Genomic DNA, 16,557 nt, shown 5'->3' with positions numbered 1-16,557 from the left:
AGCAACTGCAAGTCTATTCTCTTCCCTAAAGCTGAATATAATCTTATTGAGAAAACAAGTTCACTCTCAGATGAGGGTTTCCCATTATATTTAGCCACAATGGGGTAAGCAGTTGCCTTTTTGTTGGGTTCCCTGTTCTGTAATACAAATTTCCATTTCACTAAGTCCCTGTTTCTTTCATCTTGGTGCCGTCTTGTCACTATCCCTCTGAAGTCTGTCGAAGACTGACAGCACCAACCTCACCCTCGGATATTCCTTCTCTAGCTCTTCAGTTTTCTCATTATCATTTTCCATATGAAACATTACATCTTGGATTTTAGTTACTCTAGTGGGCTTCTTCCATAGTAATTGGTCATTATCTTGTCTCCTCAGATCTTCTTCAGAGTTTTATTGATCATTTCTGCGAGCAAAACCATGTGGGAGTACTAAACCCACATAAATTTGTAACTTTAAGTCAAGGTTTATCCTGATTAATTAGCAGCATTACCTTCTGGTGCAAAACTACCCTCCCTTTAGAACAGTAGTTTGCAAATATTATGGCAAACCAGAATCAACCGCAATTCTCCACAAACTCCTGTTGTGAGGAGTAACTCCAACGTCAGCCCCTGAAGATGGATAAGACCCCGCCATTTTAGACTCCGCGCCATTTAAAATATTTGTTTTCTTTAGGTCTCAGTTTTCTTATGATTCGGGCCCTTTTAGGTTCAAATTTTGTTGTCTGCAAATCCACTGTAGCCTCATAACCCCATTCCCACCAACCCGCTGTAACCTTCTGGCATCGTTCCTGACGGTCCTGGCCAATCCCTCAGGCCCACCCATGGCCAGAGAGGTGCACTCCACGCATGCGTGCTCTCGGTTGCCTGCTCTCCCAACCCTTGACTCTCTGCTCTGCTCTCCCGGCAGGTTGGCAGATCCCTCCTGTTCTGTGGCAGGAGACCTCTCTCTTCTCTGTTCTCTGCCTTCTCTCCCTCCCCACGGCCATCACCCTCTGCACTGCTTTCTCTCACTTCTCTGCATCCACATTGCCTCCTGGAATAAAGACCTCCTGTGTGACTCACTGCATCTGGCATCTTGGGTTAATGGCGAAAATTCCTAAAACCTGTGTTGCAAGTCTCCCCCACGCCAGCCTGAACCTCATAGAGGCTATATATTAGTGTTTTATAAGTTTCTCCCATGTAATTCCAAATTATAGCCATTTGGAAGGAAAAGGAAAAAAATAAATAAAGAGGACAACACTTAACAGAACGTCTCAAGTTTCTCACACAAGCAAGTCACCTGGAGATCTTAGAGTTCACAATGCCGACTGACCCAGTCTGAAGTGGGGCCTTGGATTCTACATTCTCACTCCTACGTGATAATTCCTCAAATCTGAGTCCTACATTTTAAGCAGCAAGGGTCTACAATCCAGGCATGGCAGTTTTACATCCTGATGCTGGATCTGGAAAAGCTAATCCCGTTTGAACACCCCACACCATCACCTAAGAAACGATGAAGAGTAGTCTGTAACTGGACCGGGAGAGGGTAGCCTTCCATCTGTAGTTTAGTTATGGACATAGGTGTAAGGACTATCCTCATTTTGCCAGCACTAACAAAGGTTCCAGCGTGCAAGACTGAACTTGAAAACTGGGCCAAGATGGTCACTGCAGTTGGGGAAGGCAAGACCTAGCCCAGCAGCCAGGCTCTGCATTCCTGCATTCTGACTCCTGGGAGCAAGCAGCAGTGCACTGTGGAGCCAAGGAAGTGTTTGCAAAGCTGCCTCAGGGACAGGAAATAACAGGCTATGCCAAGAGGAACGGCAATTGTCAGGCACACCCAGACTGAACTTTGAAAAAGTCCATCTATCAAGTGTATGAATGGTCACAGAGCCAAGGCTGGGAACCAGTTTAGATCCCTACACAAGGACTGGCGTACTCAATGTCTTGGTTCAATTCCCGCCCCTCCCATAGAAGCCTCAGTTTCTCCAACTGAAAACAGGAGTTGAAAGATGTGCTCCCTAATACTTCCCTATGCTCTTCCCCATTTGTGGCATGGTTAACGCATGTAGGAGATTAGCAAATTCCAATGATAATTATAGTGAACTTTACCTGCTGTCTGGTGAGCCTGGCAATCAGACCAGCATGAGCACTCACTCCTTAACACCTCCCTCTGCAGTGGTCTCATACCCAGAGAGCTGGGAAAGCAGTGGCTTTTCCTTCTCTTTCTGAAGATGGTAACATGTTTACAAACCTAAATGAAACTATTTCCAGACCCAGTCTTGGTTTCAAGTGGCCCCCTCCTGCTGCTCTTGCCTCCTCCCAGGGAGCCAGCTTCTCAACTTCCTGTTCTCTTTCCAGAGACAAAGCGCCTCCCCAGCTACCCATTGCTGGATTCCTGTTAACCTTTCATTAAGCCTGCTGACAGCTGGCTTCAGCTCCTAGTGAGTTAGTTCAACACATTCCTATTTAAATGTGTCCCACCTGACTTCATTAAGGTTCCTGCCAGGTTTCTCCATTTGCAGCTTCCTCTGCAAATGTAAATCAGAATCTTGAGTAAATAATATCAGGACAAAGGACGACTGAGCCATAAAAGAGCTAGCTTTGGAGAACCATCCATCCCCTTTGGTTGTCTGGCTCTGAGTAAACTAAAATTCATTTGGGTCACTGCCACAGCGCTGTGTTATGAAGTCATAAGTCAGGGCCCTTACTGGGAACTACAGGGCCTGGATGGGGACCTGGGTTGGACCTCAGGGCCTGGGTCAGGACATGGAAGTACTGTCAGTAATTGAACAAATGACCCTGCCCTTCACCTGTTTGTGCTCCTGTTTGCTCAGCTCCAAAATGGGAAAAAGTAGATCCACTTCACAAAGCTGTTTTAAGGTTAGTGACATTCCCAGTACACGGCAAATTGTCACTTAAACATCGAAAGATGAGTTAAAGAAATAGACAACTTTAGGCTTTCTGAGTGTGGTTATGGATCCACCACATAAACATCAGGTCTAAGAGCCACCGACTGCATCAGGGTCTTTGCTTGTGGAAATGAAGAAACAGCATGGAGATTCCATTCTAGCACATTCCCATGTACATTTCATCTCCTGTAGATTTTAAGACACCGAGGTACACAAGGCAAAGACAACCAGGGGCATGACGGGATGACAAACTGTTCTAGAAGCAAGGAAACGTGGAGAAGCAGGAAGGTCTTCAGGCAGTATCTAGGGAGCTACCAAGCAGGTAAGTGATTCTGCTTGTTTCACACGCATGGTGATGCTCTGAGATTAAAGGGGTTCCCAAGGGGTGCAATAATGCATTCACCACCACTGGAAGCATTCAGGTAGAGTGTGAAAGACCACTTCATGCTAATGCCACGGAGACGGTAGAAAGCATGGGGCAGGGACCATGTGACTCTCAAGTACATTTCACATGCAAAAGCAAAGTGAAGGTTGGGTTGATGACAGCAATGGGATAGGTGAAGTTTTCCTAAGAAACAAAAATGGAAACATTCCAAGACTTATTCTGAGGCTTCCGGTGCATGCCCTGTCCTCAAGTTGAACAAAAGGCCACAGTCTAGAGTGTGAAAAGGCCCTCTTCGTCTTCCCTTCCCTGCTGCATGTCACAGAAGCCATTTTTTGTTTCTCCAGCATTGCTTATCCTGGAAAGAGAAAAAGAAAGATTGATATAAAAAAAAAGGGGGAGACCAGAAACAAATAAGTGCTTACTGCTAAACTGCAGTGCAACTGACCAGAGGCTGTTAGAGTAAAGAGTTTAAAGTCTACTGAGTCCAAGCCGCTCACTTTATAGGTAAGAAAACGGAAGCTGCAGGTGAGAAAAAAATGTTTGCTGGTCTGTTATCATCAGATGAAAGTTTCTTAGCAAAATACAAAGTCATGGACCAAATCCATCTATTTGCCCAAAGGATCTCTAAGTATATCCTCTGAAGGTCATCTTGTTGGGCTTCAGTTTCCCTTCTTGGTAATATATAATGTTTGACTTCATTAGTGCAGGCAAAACCTTCAATAACAGTTTTCATTTCTTTCTCAGAAAGCTATAGGACAGGGTAGATATCTAAAACCCATTTCCTGAGATTTTTTTCTAGCTACAGGCATCCTGTAGTGGGGATGCTGTGGGAGGTTGGATGGACCTCTCCAACATGGTTGGGGTCAGCAGCCCATAAGGTAAATAAACTGGAGCCAATATTGGGCACTGTAAAGGGATACACTGGGTTTAGTGGGGGTGCCTTGTGACTTACCCTTGTAGAGTGAGGGCGCATCCAGGGCTTCATGCTGAGACCTAGGTACCTTATCTACTGGGGACACATTCCTGTTATCTGCAGCAAAGGGGTTGTCTGGTTTATTTTGTTCACTGCCCATGCAATACAGAGCATACAGTAGGTACACAATAAAAAAAAAAGTTTGTGGAATGTAAAATAAGTCAAAATATAAGAGGAATCAGGGCAGGCATTCGACTTGGTTGTTAAAATACTGGATGGAGATATCCATTTATCATAGCTAAGTGCTGGATCTGAGCCCTACTCCAGCCCTGCTTCCAACTTTCTGCTAATGTGCTCCCTGCAAGGCAGAAGGTCATGGCTCCAGTACTAGAGGGTCTACCATCTACATGGGAGAGCTAAATGGAGATCTTGGCTCCTGGGTTCAGCTTGGCCCAAACTGAGTCTCTGTGGGCATCTGAGAAGTCAAGCAGCAAGTGGGAGCTCTGTCTTGTCTGTCTACACATCTTTTCTGACACTCATACAAATAAAATCTAAACGTTTAATTTTCTTGAAAGAATAAAAGACAACAACAACAACTATTTCTGTGGTCTAATTGGGTAGAAGAACCAACTCCTAAGGATAATATTCTGCATGATATTTTCGTTTTCCACACTGCCAGTTCTATCAATGAACTTCAGCTAAGCAATGTTTCCAAAAGCTAGTCACCCAGAGTTCAACAAATTTTAAGCACTGAGTGCAGTGACATAACGCTTTCTTTTGCAAGCTACAATTCTATGATTGTCACCTGCCTCTGCATTCTACAGTCTGTTGACCTAGACAGTGTTCAAAGCGAGCTAAACCCTCACATCCTTTTCACCTAAGATGCCATATCTCTCCAACCCTGTGTTTCATCACACAAGCACAAATCATTAAACCACTGAATGCTAGCTAATCATTTGCAACAGCTTGTACAATCATTACAACAATCAGTCATGCATGATGAATTACCTTGTGTGTTCCTGCAAACAATTGGTTTTCGTGACTTTTCCTGAAAAGACAAGGCCATAGTGTGAGCAGAGTTGCTGTGCTAGAACACGTGCAATACTAGGGATGCCCCTGCTCCCTTTAAAGCATGGGCCCAAGGTGAGACATGACGGAGTGGTTCTGGCAAGGAAAGCCACTATGTTGCACAGGTCAGATGCTTTCTGCTTTAGGCCCAGTCAGAGCATATCAATTTCAAAGTTACTCCAACACTGTGGGCACTTACTGTTTCATTTTTAGTCACTGACCTACCTAGAATCCATGTACTCACTTGGGATTATAAGCTTTTTTAAAAAAAAGATTTATTTTTATTATTTTTTTATTGGAAAGGTGGATATACAGAGAGGAAGATCTTCCGTCCGATGATTCACTACCCAAGTGAGCACAACGGCTGATGCTATGCCGGTCCAAAGCCAGGAGACTCTTCCGGGTCTCCCACGCAGGCGCAGGGTCCCAAAGCTTTGGGCCGTCCTCTGCTGCTTTCCCGGGCCACAGGCAGGGAGCTGGAAGGGAAGTGGGGCTGCCGGGATAGAACCGGCGCCCATATGGGATCCCGGGCGTGCAAGGCGAGGACCTTAACCACTTGCGCCACTGCGCCAGGCCCAAGGATTATAAATTTTTTAATGACATAAACCTATAGCTTTCTGAAACTGTAACCTTGATTTTTAGTAAGTTCTAAATTTTCTTTCATGTGGGTTAGGTGTTGAAATATTCAAGTTTCACTACCATTGCTCAAGCTTACTAAGTTACTACCCTCAAACAGCTTTTGCTAATAATTGCAAAATAATTCCTTTCATTTTGTATGGTAGCATATGTCATGTGCCTATACTTTGTGTGAAAAACATAAACCCTGTTTTGGTTTTTCCAGTTGTTGGAAAGGGAAACAATAATTATCAGACTGAAACATATTGCTTTGTAAATGAGAGGGCAACAGGTGCCATCATTTTGGGTATAAACATACATACATATATATATATATATTTATGTGTGTGTGTGTATACACACATATGTAAACATTTGAAGTTATAGAAATATTTCTGAACTTCAATGGTATGTCGTCACAGCTGACCAGCTAGTAGAGAAAAGTGTTAACCGAGTATGAATCAACTAGACCCTACCTCATGGCTCCTTTTTCAGTACATGAAACTTTGGAGGGGGGCGTTAAGTTGCAAGGTCAGTCAGCTTGATAATTTAACAAAAAACCATGCAGATAGTCCCCTCCTTGCTTTCAGGGAATGTCTGATAGCTAGTTTATTTCTGTTTTTTTCTTGCTGGGGCCATGTTAGCCAAAGAAAGTGAAGATTTCTTCAAACCCTGAGACTGTGATAATTGCGGTTTCCACTCATGGCAGTAAAACAAAAAGGACAGAGTGACTTCGCAGCACATCAAAAATATAGCATCAAGACTGGCTTAGAACAGGTGCCCAAGAGGAAGGTGTCTTATCCTTTTTCTTTTCCAAAAGGTGCGTGCTATCAGGAGTTTGATCCATAAAGCTGTTAGCCCCTTATGGAGAGTGAGTTTGCTTGCCACCTCTCCCTCTGCATGAGAAAGAACAAGAGACCAGGTAACAGAAACAACCTGCTCCTAGGTTTGCCTAGAGCCCCCTCACTTCTGAATGGTCCCATCTCTCCAGGTTCTAGCCTCCTCACCTCGCAGAAGGAGCACTGCAAGCAATGCCAACACCATAAACCCCACGCAAGGGGCAATGATCATCAGTAGACTCATTTTCACCTAGAGAAACACAGGCAAGGTGACTGAGTGACCCACTCACCGCCCATCGCCCTCATTGCATCCCACCTCCACCTGCCAGACACCTGCAACTTCCTGGTAATTCCCCTACCCTGTGCCTGATATGTGTCAAAACTGAACCAAAGTCAGCCTGCTTTTCAGATTTCTTTTTTCAAATCTCTGAATCTACCCATACGTCAACATCTGCCTAAGTTTTGACATCAGGCATTCCTGCAAGGCCCAGGATTAAGGACATGCATTGTGAACTGTGTTTTCCACTGTCAAATCTTTTTCCTGCCCACTGCCTCAATCTTTTGAGCTCTCTATAGTTCTACACAGTTCTTTTCAAGACTGGCATAGGTTCCTAGAGAAAATAAGGATTAAAGGCAAAATGAAGCTTAATTTCAAATTTCCTATTGCCATGTTTCTCAAAGTATGGTCAGGAAGCCCATGAGATCAAAATTATTTCCATGAGACATTGGTTATTATTTTCCCTGGTATTTTTTCACAAGATATGCAAGTTCAGTTCCCTAGAAGTTCTGACGTATGCAATGACATCATCCATCATTCTTCCTTATATGGTGTAAAACAGATTCCCCTGGCTGCTATGAGACTAGACATGAATGGGATTTGTAGGAATATCAAGCAATGCCATTTTTCTCACTAATATTCCTTTTTATTTTGAAAAACGTAATTAGTGGTTACAAACAGATATTATTAGGTTGACATGTTATTGATTTACTATTTTTATTTTAACTGAATGCGTTGATGGATTCTACTAAAAACTCAGCTTTAACTTTTAGAATGTCAAGAGGCCCTGGCATCTAAAATTTGAAAAGATCCACTGTGAGGCAGCAGCGTGAAGACATCTTGCAGGGCCCGTCCCATCTCGTCCCATCTCGGTTCCTCCATCCCTGGCCCATTCTCCAACACTCAGGGGCCTAGAGGCAGCAGGTACAGCAGCAAGGGACAACAGCAAACCTCAGAGGAGGGAGCCAGCGAAGAAGCAAGATGAGGATAATGCACTTTTCCTTGCCATCTGCCTCATATTTTTACTCAAAGAGAACTGAATTGTTTTGATAATACTAAAACTAAATAAAGAGTACCATCAGAAAATAAGAGGAACATTGATAGTACATGTTATTCTTTAACATGACACTCATCCTGGGCCAAACAGTGGGGTTATGCGTGCTTTCTCTCAGTGTTTCCTGTCAAAGCATCTGCACAAACAGAGGTAACACCCATGTTATGTCTGCCAGCAGCAGCAGCTTACAAAGTCCTTCATTATTTTATCATAGTTAAAATGATAAAATCGTCACTTAGCAATATTCTAATCTGCCTAGTCTACATCGACAAACCTCCACTGTCAATTTTTAAAATGTATGTCACACACTTCACTTTAAAGTTTTTGCTTTCATTTTACCTTTTCATTTGGATCCACAATTACTCTTTCCTCATTTTGATCCAGAACTGCTATCTCAGATCCTGGGAAAAAGAAGAGAACAAAATGGTTACATTTCTGATGAAACAATACAGTTCCATATCCATATGTTTCAAATTCCATCTGGAATTTTAGCTCACATGTTTAAGTTTTTCATGCTATCTTCTTTATAAATAATGATTATGTACATTTATTTTGATTTCTTCATAACGATTATGTACATTTACACTCTTTGTCTTATTTACTTACTGTTTATTTAATTATTTGAAAGGCAGAGTTGCAGAGAGAGGTGAGGAGGCCCTCCTTTGCTCATTTTCTAGGCACATTAGCAAATAGCTGGATGGGAAGTGGAGTGCCTGGGACTCAATCAAGCACTCATGTATTGCATCAACACTGCAGATATTAACTTAACCAACTACGCCACAAACTGGTCCTTTGATTTTTTAAAAAAAATATTTATTCTTTGAAAGGCAGAGTTAGGGAAAAAGAGAGGGGGAGGGCGTGTTTGTGTTCACTTTTCCATTAGTTGTTTCGATTCCCACGTAGCCACAGTAGCCAGAGCTGGGCTGGTCTAAAGCTGAGCTTCTCCATGCTTCCCACGTAGGTGCAGGGGCCCGAGCACTTGGGCCGTTCTCGGCTGCTTTTCCAGGCACATTAGCAGGGAGCTCGATCAGAAATGGGGCAGCTAGCACTCAAACCTGTGCCAATTAATGTGGGCTGCTGATGTTGTCGGTGGAGGAGTAACATAATATGCCATGGCACCAGGCCCTGATTTGGTTTTAATCTGTTATCTATCATTATTTCACAGGAGCATGCCCACTTTATAGATGTATAAAGCAAAACACTGGGCCAGAGGCAGCTGGTAACGCTTGTGTTGGTCCCAAATGCAGTCATCTTGTTATCTAATGAGAAAATTGATCAGTCATTCACTAATTTACTATAGGCTGTGTACTGTGCTAGCAATGGCTTCGCCTACATAAAATGTACAGATTAGTGCAGACATCAATTTTAAATAAATATAGTAAAGCGCTGCATCGTGGTGTTCCAGTCAATAATAAACTGCATATACAATAGTGGTCTTACAGGATTATCGTGGAACTGGAAATTTCCTGTGGCTTAGCAATACTGTAGCCATACCGAGCAATACTGAAATAATACACACTACTCACTGTTGGTGGTGATGCTGGTGTGAACAAACCAAACATATATCATCAATCATATAAAATTAGATCCCAAACAAGCATGTGCTATATACGACATTGTATATTGATCATAAATGACAACGTTACTGATAAATGTATTTACTGTTTCAAATTTTTCATTTTATTTATGTCACAGGCAAAGAGACAGGATCCCATTCACTGATTAATTCACCAAGTGCCCAAAATCACCAGGATCGGGCCAGGCTAAAGCCAGGAATGCAGAATTCATTCCAGCTTTCCCATGTGGGTAGACTTCCAATTATTTTTCCTTTGTGCTTTTGATTATTATTTCAGAGCATTTTCTTTCTACTCGCCAAATAAAACTCTACTATATAATGGTGTGCTGGGTTCTACCAACAACAGCCTCATAGTCTCTGATGTGCTGGGTTTCTTAATCGCATCATTGTCTCTTGTGTTTGACTGAATCTCCTATTCATCATAATCATAGTGCAATAGATGACCTCCTATACTAGGAGGCTTCAAAAAGTTCAGGGGAAATGTACATTATCTTTTCATTTCATTTTTCCACAAACTGTTGAAACACCCTTTCATAGATATCATGTCTGGGTGTGCATTCGACTTTGCCATAGAAGTCTGTGTAATATGCTTTATGCTGATCACACAACAAAATGCCCTGAGGAACCATTTATCAGAAAATAGTTGCATGGATAAGAGACACATACTTATGATGTTTATAATTTCAAAAGAGTATAACTGTGCAAACTTCAGGGAATACATGGAGGATGAAATAGGTGTATATCCTGGGAATATCATACCTGCCCTTGAGGACTCCAGACAACTTCTGGGAAAATGTGAAATTTAAATTGGGACATGGGGAATTTTATCCACAACTGCTAATTGAGCTCCACAAGAGAACAATCCAGAGATCCTGTCGAACACTAAACACTGTTCCAGTACTAAGAATGCCTAGGAAAAAACGACATAACCCCAATCCTTGAGAAACTTACATAAGGCAAATATCACTTCAGCCTACCAGACCTGGTGTGATGGTTCTGAGTGCATGGGTTACAGAGAAGGTCAGTGAGCAGACATTTAGCCCAACATCGTAGTTCAGAGAACACTGCACTAAAATCAATCTCCATGAGGACAGAGTCTCCATCTGCCTTTTCCACACCGGGATCCCAACACTGGTACATACTTAATGTTTGATAAATTCTTGTTGAATGAATCCCATTCATTCTTGTTGAATGAACTGAGTTAAAGCTGAGTGAGAGTTACTTAGGCAAGAATTGGCACTGTGGTATAGCTGGTAAAGCTGCTGTCTGTGGCAACAGCATACCATAAGGGTCACAGGTTGAGTCCCAGCTGCTCCACTTCTGATGCATCTCCCTGCTAATCTGTCTAGGAAAGCAGCGGAGGATGATTCAGTGCTTGAGGTCCTGCTCCCACATAGGAAGCCTGGAAGAAACTCCTTGCTCCTTGCTCCTGGCTTTGGATTGGCTTAGCTCTGGCTGTCGTACCCATTTGGGTAGTGAACCTGCAGACAGAAGATTTTCTCTCTTTCTTCCTCTCTCTCTCTCTCTCTCCCTGCCTCCATATTCATACACACACACACACACACACACACACACACACACGGATATATGCATATGTACATATATATGTATATACATCTCCCTCTCTCTGTACCCTTCAAAAATCATAAATCTTTTTTAAAAAGCTTTATTTTATTTATTGGAAAATCAGATATACAGAGAGGAAGATCTTCCATCCGAAGATTCACTCCCCAAGTGAGCGCAATGGCCAATGCTGTGCCAATCCGAAGCCAGGAGCCAGGAACTTCTTCCGGGTATCCCACACAGGTGCAGGGTCTCAAAGGCTTTGGGCCGTCCTCGACTGCTTTCCCAGGCCACAAGCAGGAAGCTGGGTGGGAAGTGGAGCTGCTGGGATTAGAACCGGCGCCCATATGAGATCCCAGCGGGTTCAAGGAGAAGACTTTAGCTACTAGGCCACGCCACTGGGCCCAAAAAAATCATAAATCTTAGAAAACGCATAGCAGCCATGTTGAACAGGAAGCAGCTAGGAGAGTGGAAAACAAGGAATGGGAGCAGTAGAGGAAGAGGAAAGGTGACAGCTTCACATGCAGGGGACGCATTCAAACACTATGGACCTCACCAAAATCAGGAAAGAGGTGCAGTGGGAGACACTGACTTGAGAGTCATCAGTTCCAACGAGGCAGTTACACTTCTCAGGTTGTACAACAAACCTAAGAGCTGCCTGAACAGAGAGAACAACAATCTTGGGAAGTATCAGTATTAAAAGGTGGGAAGAGGAGGTGGAAAAGGAAAAAATAATTGCCAAGAGATCAAAAAGTGAGAGCAGTGTTAAAAATCACAGTATGGGGCCCAGCGCAATAGCACAGTGGTTAAAGTCTTCGCCTTGCACGCCCGGGGTCCCATATAGGTGCCAGTTCTAATCCCGGCAGCCCCGTTCCCATCCAGCTCCCTGCCTGTGGCCTGGGAAGGCAGTTGAGGACGGCCCAAAGCCTTGGGACCCTGCACCCGCTTGGGAAACCCAGAATTGCTCCTGGCTCCTGGCTTTGGACTGACTCAGCTCCAGCCGTTGTGGTCACTTGGGGAATGAACAAGTGGATGGAAGATCTTCCTCTCTGTCTCTCTTCCTCTCTGTACCTCTGCCTTTCCAATAAAAATAAATAAATCTTTTTTTAAAAAAATCACAGCATGAAATAGATATTCTGGAAGGAGGTAAAAACACATACACAATAACATCAAAAAACAGAAACAGAAGAGAGAAACCGCAAGGGGGGTCCCAATGGTTATAAGTATCTAAGGTAATAATTACAGAAGTTGTAATCACTAAACTTTACTCCCCAACTTCCTTGTACCTGAAGCAGAGGGGGAAAATGATAGGATTTTTAAGCCTCAGAATTTGGCACTAGAGAATATATTTGTTCGTCAACAGAACTTGTAATCGCTAAACTTTACTCCCTAACTTCCTTGTACCTGAGGCAGAAGAGGAAAAAAATGATAGGATTTTTAAGCCTTGTAATTTGGCACTAGAGAATATATTTGTTCGTCAAGGAACTGATTGTTGAATGGCTGGGAGCAAGAAAACTCAACAAGGAAATGTTTTCATATCCTATAACAAAGTTATCAGTTGTTTTTCTTTTTGTTATTATACCCTAGAGCTGAAAGTTGCAGGTAAGAATTCAAAATTTCTATCCCTGCTCTGTCAAAATCCTGTTGTATTACAATCATTTGTGATGGATAAGCCTGAAATTGAAACCATCAAAGGGAAAAGCCAGCTTGGGTCAGGTTTGTCGGAGCTAATCTGTATTTTAAATTGAAATTGTCTAATGGGAGAGACATTTTGCAAACACAAACACTACAACGTGATACCAAACACACACAGGGTTTTTTTTTTCCCTCCTTTTTATTCAGAAAATGCCAAAAGCCCAAATGGGAAACCTCAAAGGGCTACAGGGTCATGTACAGAATTAAGTCAACAATTTTTTTTTTCTTGTAAAACGTAGCCATGCCAACAGTGACAAGAAGAATACCAGATTAGACTATTGGCTTCTATGTTGTGTTTGTATCCCCCTGGTCCTTAGAGTCACAAAGAATCCAAAACAAGTACCTTCAGAGAACCCAAAACTTGCTGATAAAGCCACACTACAAGAGGAGAATCGTAATGGCTTAAATAGGAACGACCTTCCCTCCCGAATCAAAAAAGCCCTTAACCCCCTGGAATCTCAGATTATGGTCTTATTTAGCGACTGACTCTATGGATGTAATCAGTCAAGGAGATGTTTTTCTAGAGCCTTCAGAATGAGCAAAGCCATGCCAACACATTGAAAAAAGATATGAAGGCTCCAGAACTACATGACAGTAAAATTCTGTTGTGACCAGTTTCCCATTTGTGGTATAATCCTTTCTTTGATATTCTCAGAGGACTGGCTCTGGGGCATCCCACTGCACACACACACACACACACACACACACACACACACACACACACACACCTTATGTACACACACAAACTTCAAAACCGGATGATGTTCAAGTTCCCTGTTGGAAATGACATGGTATTTGCATGCAACCTATGTGCTTCCTCCCATTCATTTCCAAATATTATTAAATTATTCATAACACCAAATATAATGGAAATGTTATGTTAATGGTTACTGTATTGTTTACAGAATAAAACAAGAAAACCCCACGCACATTCAGGGCAAGTGTATTTTTCCAAATATTTGCTATGCATAGTTGGTTGAATCCATGGATTTGCAAGGTTGATTGTACCTGTGTTACAGCAGCCCTGGAAACTCTTTCAAGGAAATCTACATGCATAGCATAAAAGCAGGAAAGAGCAGGCGTGAGGAACCTGAGAACAGGGAAACAGGTACGTCTCTGTGGGGAGGCTACATTTAATCAAAGGGTGACCCATTAAGGTCAAGTTATTGCTAACATCGTGCTAAGCATTTAAGCTTCATGTGCAACCCTCTGGGGAAGGCATATCCTAATGCTAAGCAGCCGAAGGAAGCAAGGCCGTGGAGGCTAGGCAGTTTGGAGTGGTGGAAATGGAATTCGAACCTGTGTAGTATCCACAGCCTGGCTCCTAACCACTTCGGAGTCCTGGAGATGGAGTGCGTGCTGTCATAGCAGCAGCATGTCCCACTGACCGCAACAGGGATGGACAGGGCAGTGATCTGCACTGAATCTATTCAGAGCAGTGATTTCTGAAAAGGACTCCAGGCTCCTCATGAGTGTGCTGGGTCAACTACCGGGTGTGACGCGAAGAGTACATCTATTGACTTGAATTTCAACTTTTTTCAAGATTTATTTTATTTTTATTGGAAAGTCAAATATACAGAGAGAAGGAGACACAGAGAGGAAGATCTTCTGTGCACCAGTTCACTCCCCAAGTGGCAACGACAGCCAGAGATGAGGCGATCAGAAGCCAGAAGCCTCTTCCGGGTCTCCCACACAGACCGCAGGGTACCAAGTCCCTGGGCTGTCCTCAACTGCTTTTCCTAGGCTGGATGGGAAGCAGGGCTGCCAGGACCAGAACCGGTGCCCATATGGGATCCTGGCAAGGTGAGGACTTTAGCTGCTAAGCTACTGCACCAGGCCCTGAATCTCAACTTATCAAGAATTTCAGGAGCCATGTATTTCAAAATATACAGATCACGTAATCATGGATATGCATACGGACAAATTATAAGTAAAGGTTTTATTGGCAAGAGAACATTAATTCTATCAGAATATTTATTATTCCAACCTAAGAATGAAGAATGAGTCATTATTCTATCAAATGTAGTTTGCAGACTCTAGTCGGCAGGATAAGAACATGCAGTTATCCACATCTTAATCTTCGGAAATTGTGAGCATGCTACCTCCCATGGTGGAAGAAATCTTAGAGAAAGAACAATCTTGAAACAGGAAGTTTACCCTGAATTATCTCGTGCACAATGCAATCCCCAGGGGGAAGCAAGGTCACAGAGACCAAGAAAGAGGAAGTGAGAGAGCTCGGGAGAGTTGAAAGACACTGCGGCTCTGAAGACGGAGACAGGACCGAGCACAAGATCACCAAGACCTCTCGATGCTGCAAAAGCGAACAAAATGGACTCTCCTAAAGCAGGCAGGAGGAACGCAGTCCTCTCAGTGCCTTGACTTTAGAAAGCCTGCCTTTCAGCTAAAGCTAGTACATTTATGTCGTTTTCAGCCAGCAAGTTTGCTGTCATCTATAGAAGCAGGAAACTAACTCAGAGCTGTAAGGTCTTCCAGGAGAGCAGCGGCTCCAGGCCTGGGCCCGGGGTAAAAGGAAGATTGACTCATTAAAAAGGTTTGCTGGCTATGTCCCTTTTCCACATAGGTTTATAACCTACCTTAAAATAAGCTAAAATGTAGTAACAGCACAAGACCTCGAGCACCATGCCATCACCAAAACTTCTGATGAATATGATATTGTCCGAGAAGATGAGAACAGCTCCACAAAGACAAAGAACGGGATGTAGAGTAGTTGGTGGATAGGATTCTTACTGCAAGCCAATTAAGCAGGCTCGTTGGCTTGTGTTTTGGTTTCTGGAGTCTTTGGTAGGCATAACTAACCTGGTAAGATGAGTTTCCTGTAACACAACTCAAGATCTTGGAGCACTGACCAAGGCTTCTCTCCACCACCCCAGAATCCCTTTGCCATCCCAAGTTCACCCCTGCTTTCCTCGCTGTGTTTGTCTTGGGCAAGGTCCCTCCCTTCCCTGAGCCACAACTTCTGCATGTGAAAATTGGTATTTTATCGGTTGCTTTCCTATGATCTTTTTAGATTTCATAACTCGGGTTTTATTTTTACATAGAATTGTAAGGTCCTGAGAAATTGCAGAGAAAATACCATTACACAATCATCTATTTTTGAAGTTTTAAGTTTAATTTCATTTAAAATTCTTATTATTCATTTAAAAGGAAGACACACATACACACTCACTTTATGCTCCTCCCCCAAATTAAAAAAGAAATACTTAGTATATCCAGATTCGAGTAGAACTAAATTTTTTTAAAAAGATTTTTGTACAATTTCAAAATTCTCCCAAATGTAAAAAAAAAAAAAAGTATTGCAAAATATTCACTGTAGCACGTGTTAATCGTTGTGTCATTTCTCTGAAGCAAGGCCACAATGCCTTTCTAAATGCAGTTTTAAAGACAGCTGTTGGAAACCCAGTAACCACAGGCAAAAAATATTTGCAAAAAAAGACATCACTCAGATCTAAAAGCACTGAATGGAACGACAGAGACCAGAGGGTGGGGCCTGCATGGCCAGCACTCCGCAATGCTTGTTAATGCCTGGTGTGGTTACTCTGCTGCTCCATAAACCACTCTGTGGAGTTGAGAATAAAATGTACTAAAATCTGAGCACGCATTTATTTTACTTGTAATTTATTTATTTGAGCAGCAGGGAGACAGAAAGACCCAGTTCTCATCTACGAAT

The 16,557-nt window shown here is 42.8% G+C and overlaps 1 protein-coding gene across 3 annotated transcripts in view; it reads right to left on the bottom strand.

Annotated features, from left to right (window-relative positions):
- Window positions 1-3,372: 3,372 nt before the first annotated feature.
- TIMD4 (T cell immunoglobulin and mucin domain containing 4) overlaps window positions 3,373-16,557 on the bottom strand; it is a 34,962-nt gene continuing 21,777 nt past the window's right edge. For 2 of the 3 annotated variants that reach the window (XM_040990980.1, XM_040991096.1), the window contains 4 exons: window positions 8,375-8,436; window positions 6,873-6,954; window positions 5,191-5,230; window positions 3,373-3,624 (listed from right to left, as the gene is read on the bottom strand). In XM_040990980.1, coding sequence (XP_040846914.1) covers window positions 3,540-3,624; window positions 5,191-5,230; window positions 6,873-6,954; window positions 8,375-8,436 — 269 coding nt within the window. In that variant the 3' untranslated portion in view covers window positions 3,373-3,539. The remainder of the gene's footprint in view (window positions 3,625-5,190; window positions 5,231-6,872; window positions 6,955-8,374; window positions 8,437-16,557) is intronic. The other variant, XM_040991030.1, reaches the window with a different exon arrangement.

Source organism: Ochotona curzoniae, unplaced genomic scaffold (genome assembly GCF_017591425.1).
Source record: "Ochotona curzoniae isolate NIBS_2020 unplaced genomic scaffold, NIBS_Ocur_1.0 contig_1, whole genome shotgun sequence".
Classification (NCBI taxonomy): Eukaryota; Metazoa; Chordata; class Mammalia; order Lagomorpha; family Ochotonidae; genus Ochotona; species Ochotona curzoniae.
This window is presented reverse-complemented; position numbering and strand designations above follow the sequence as displayed.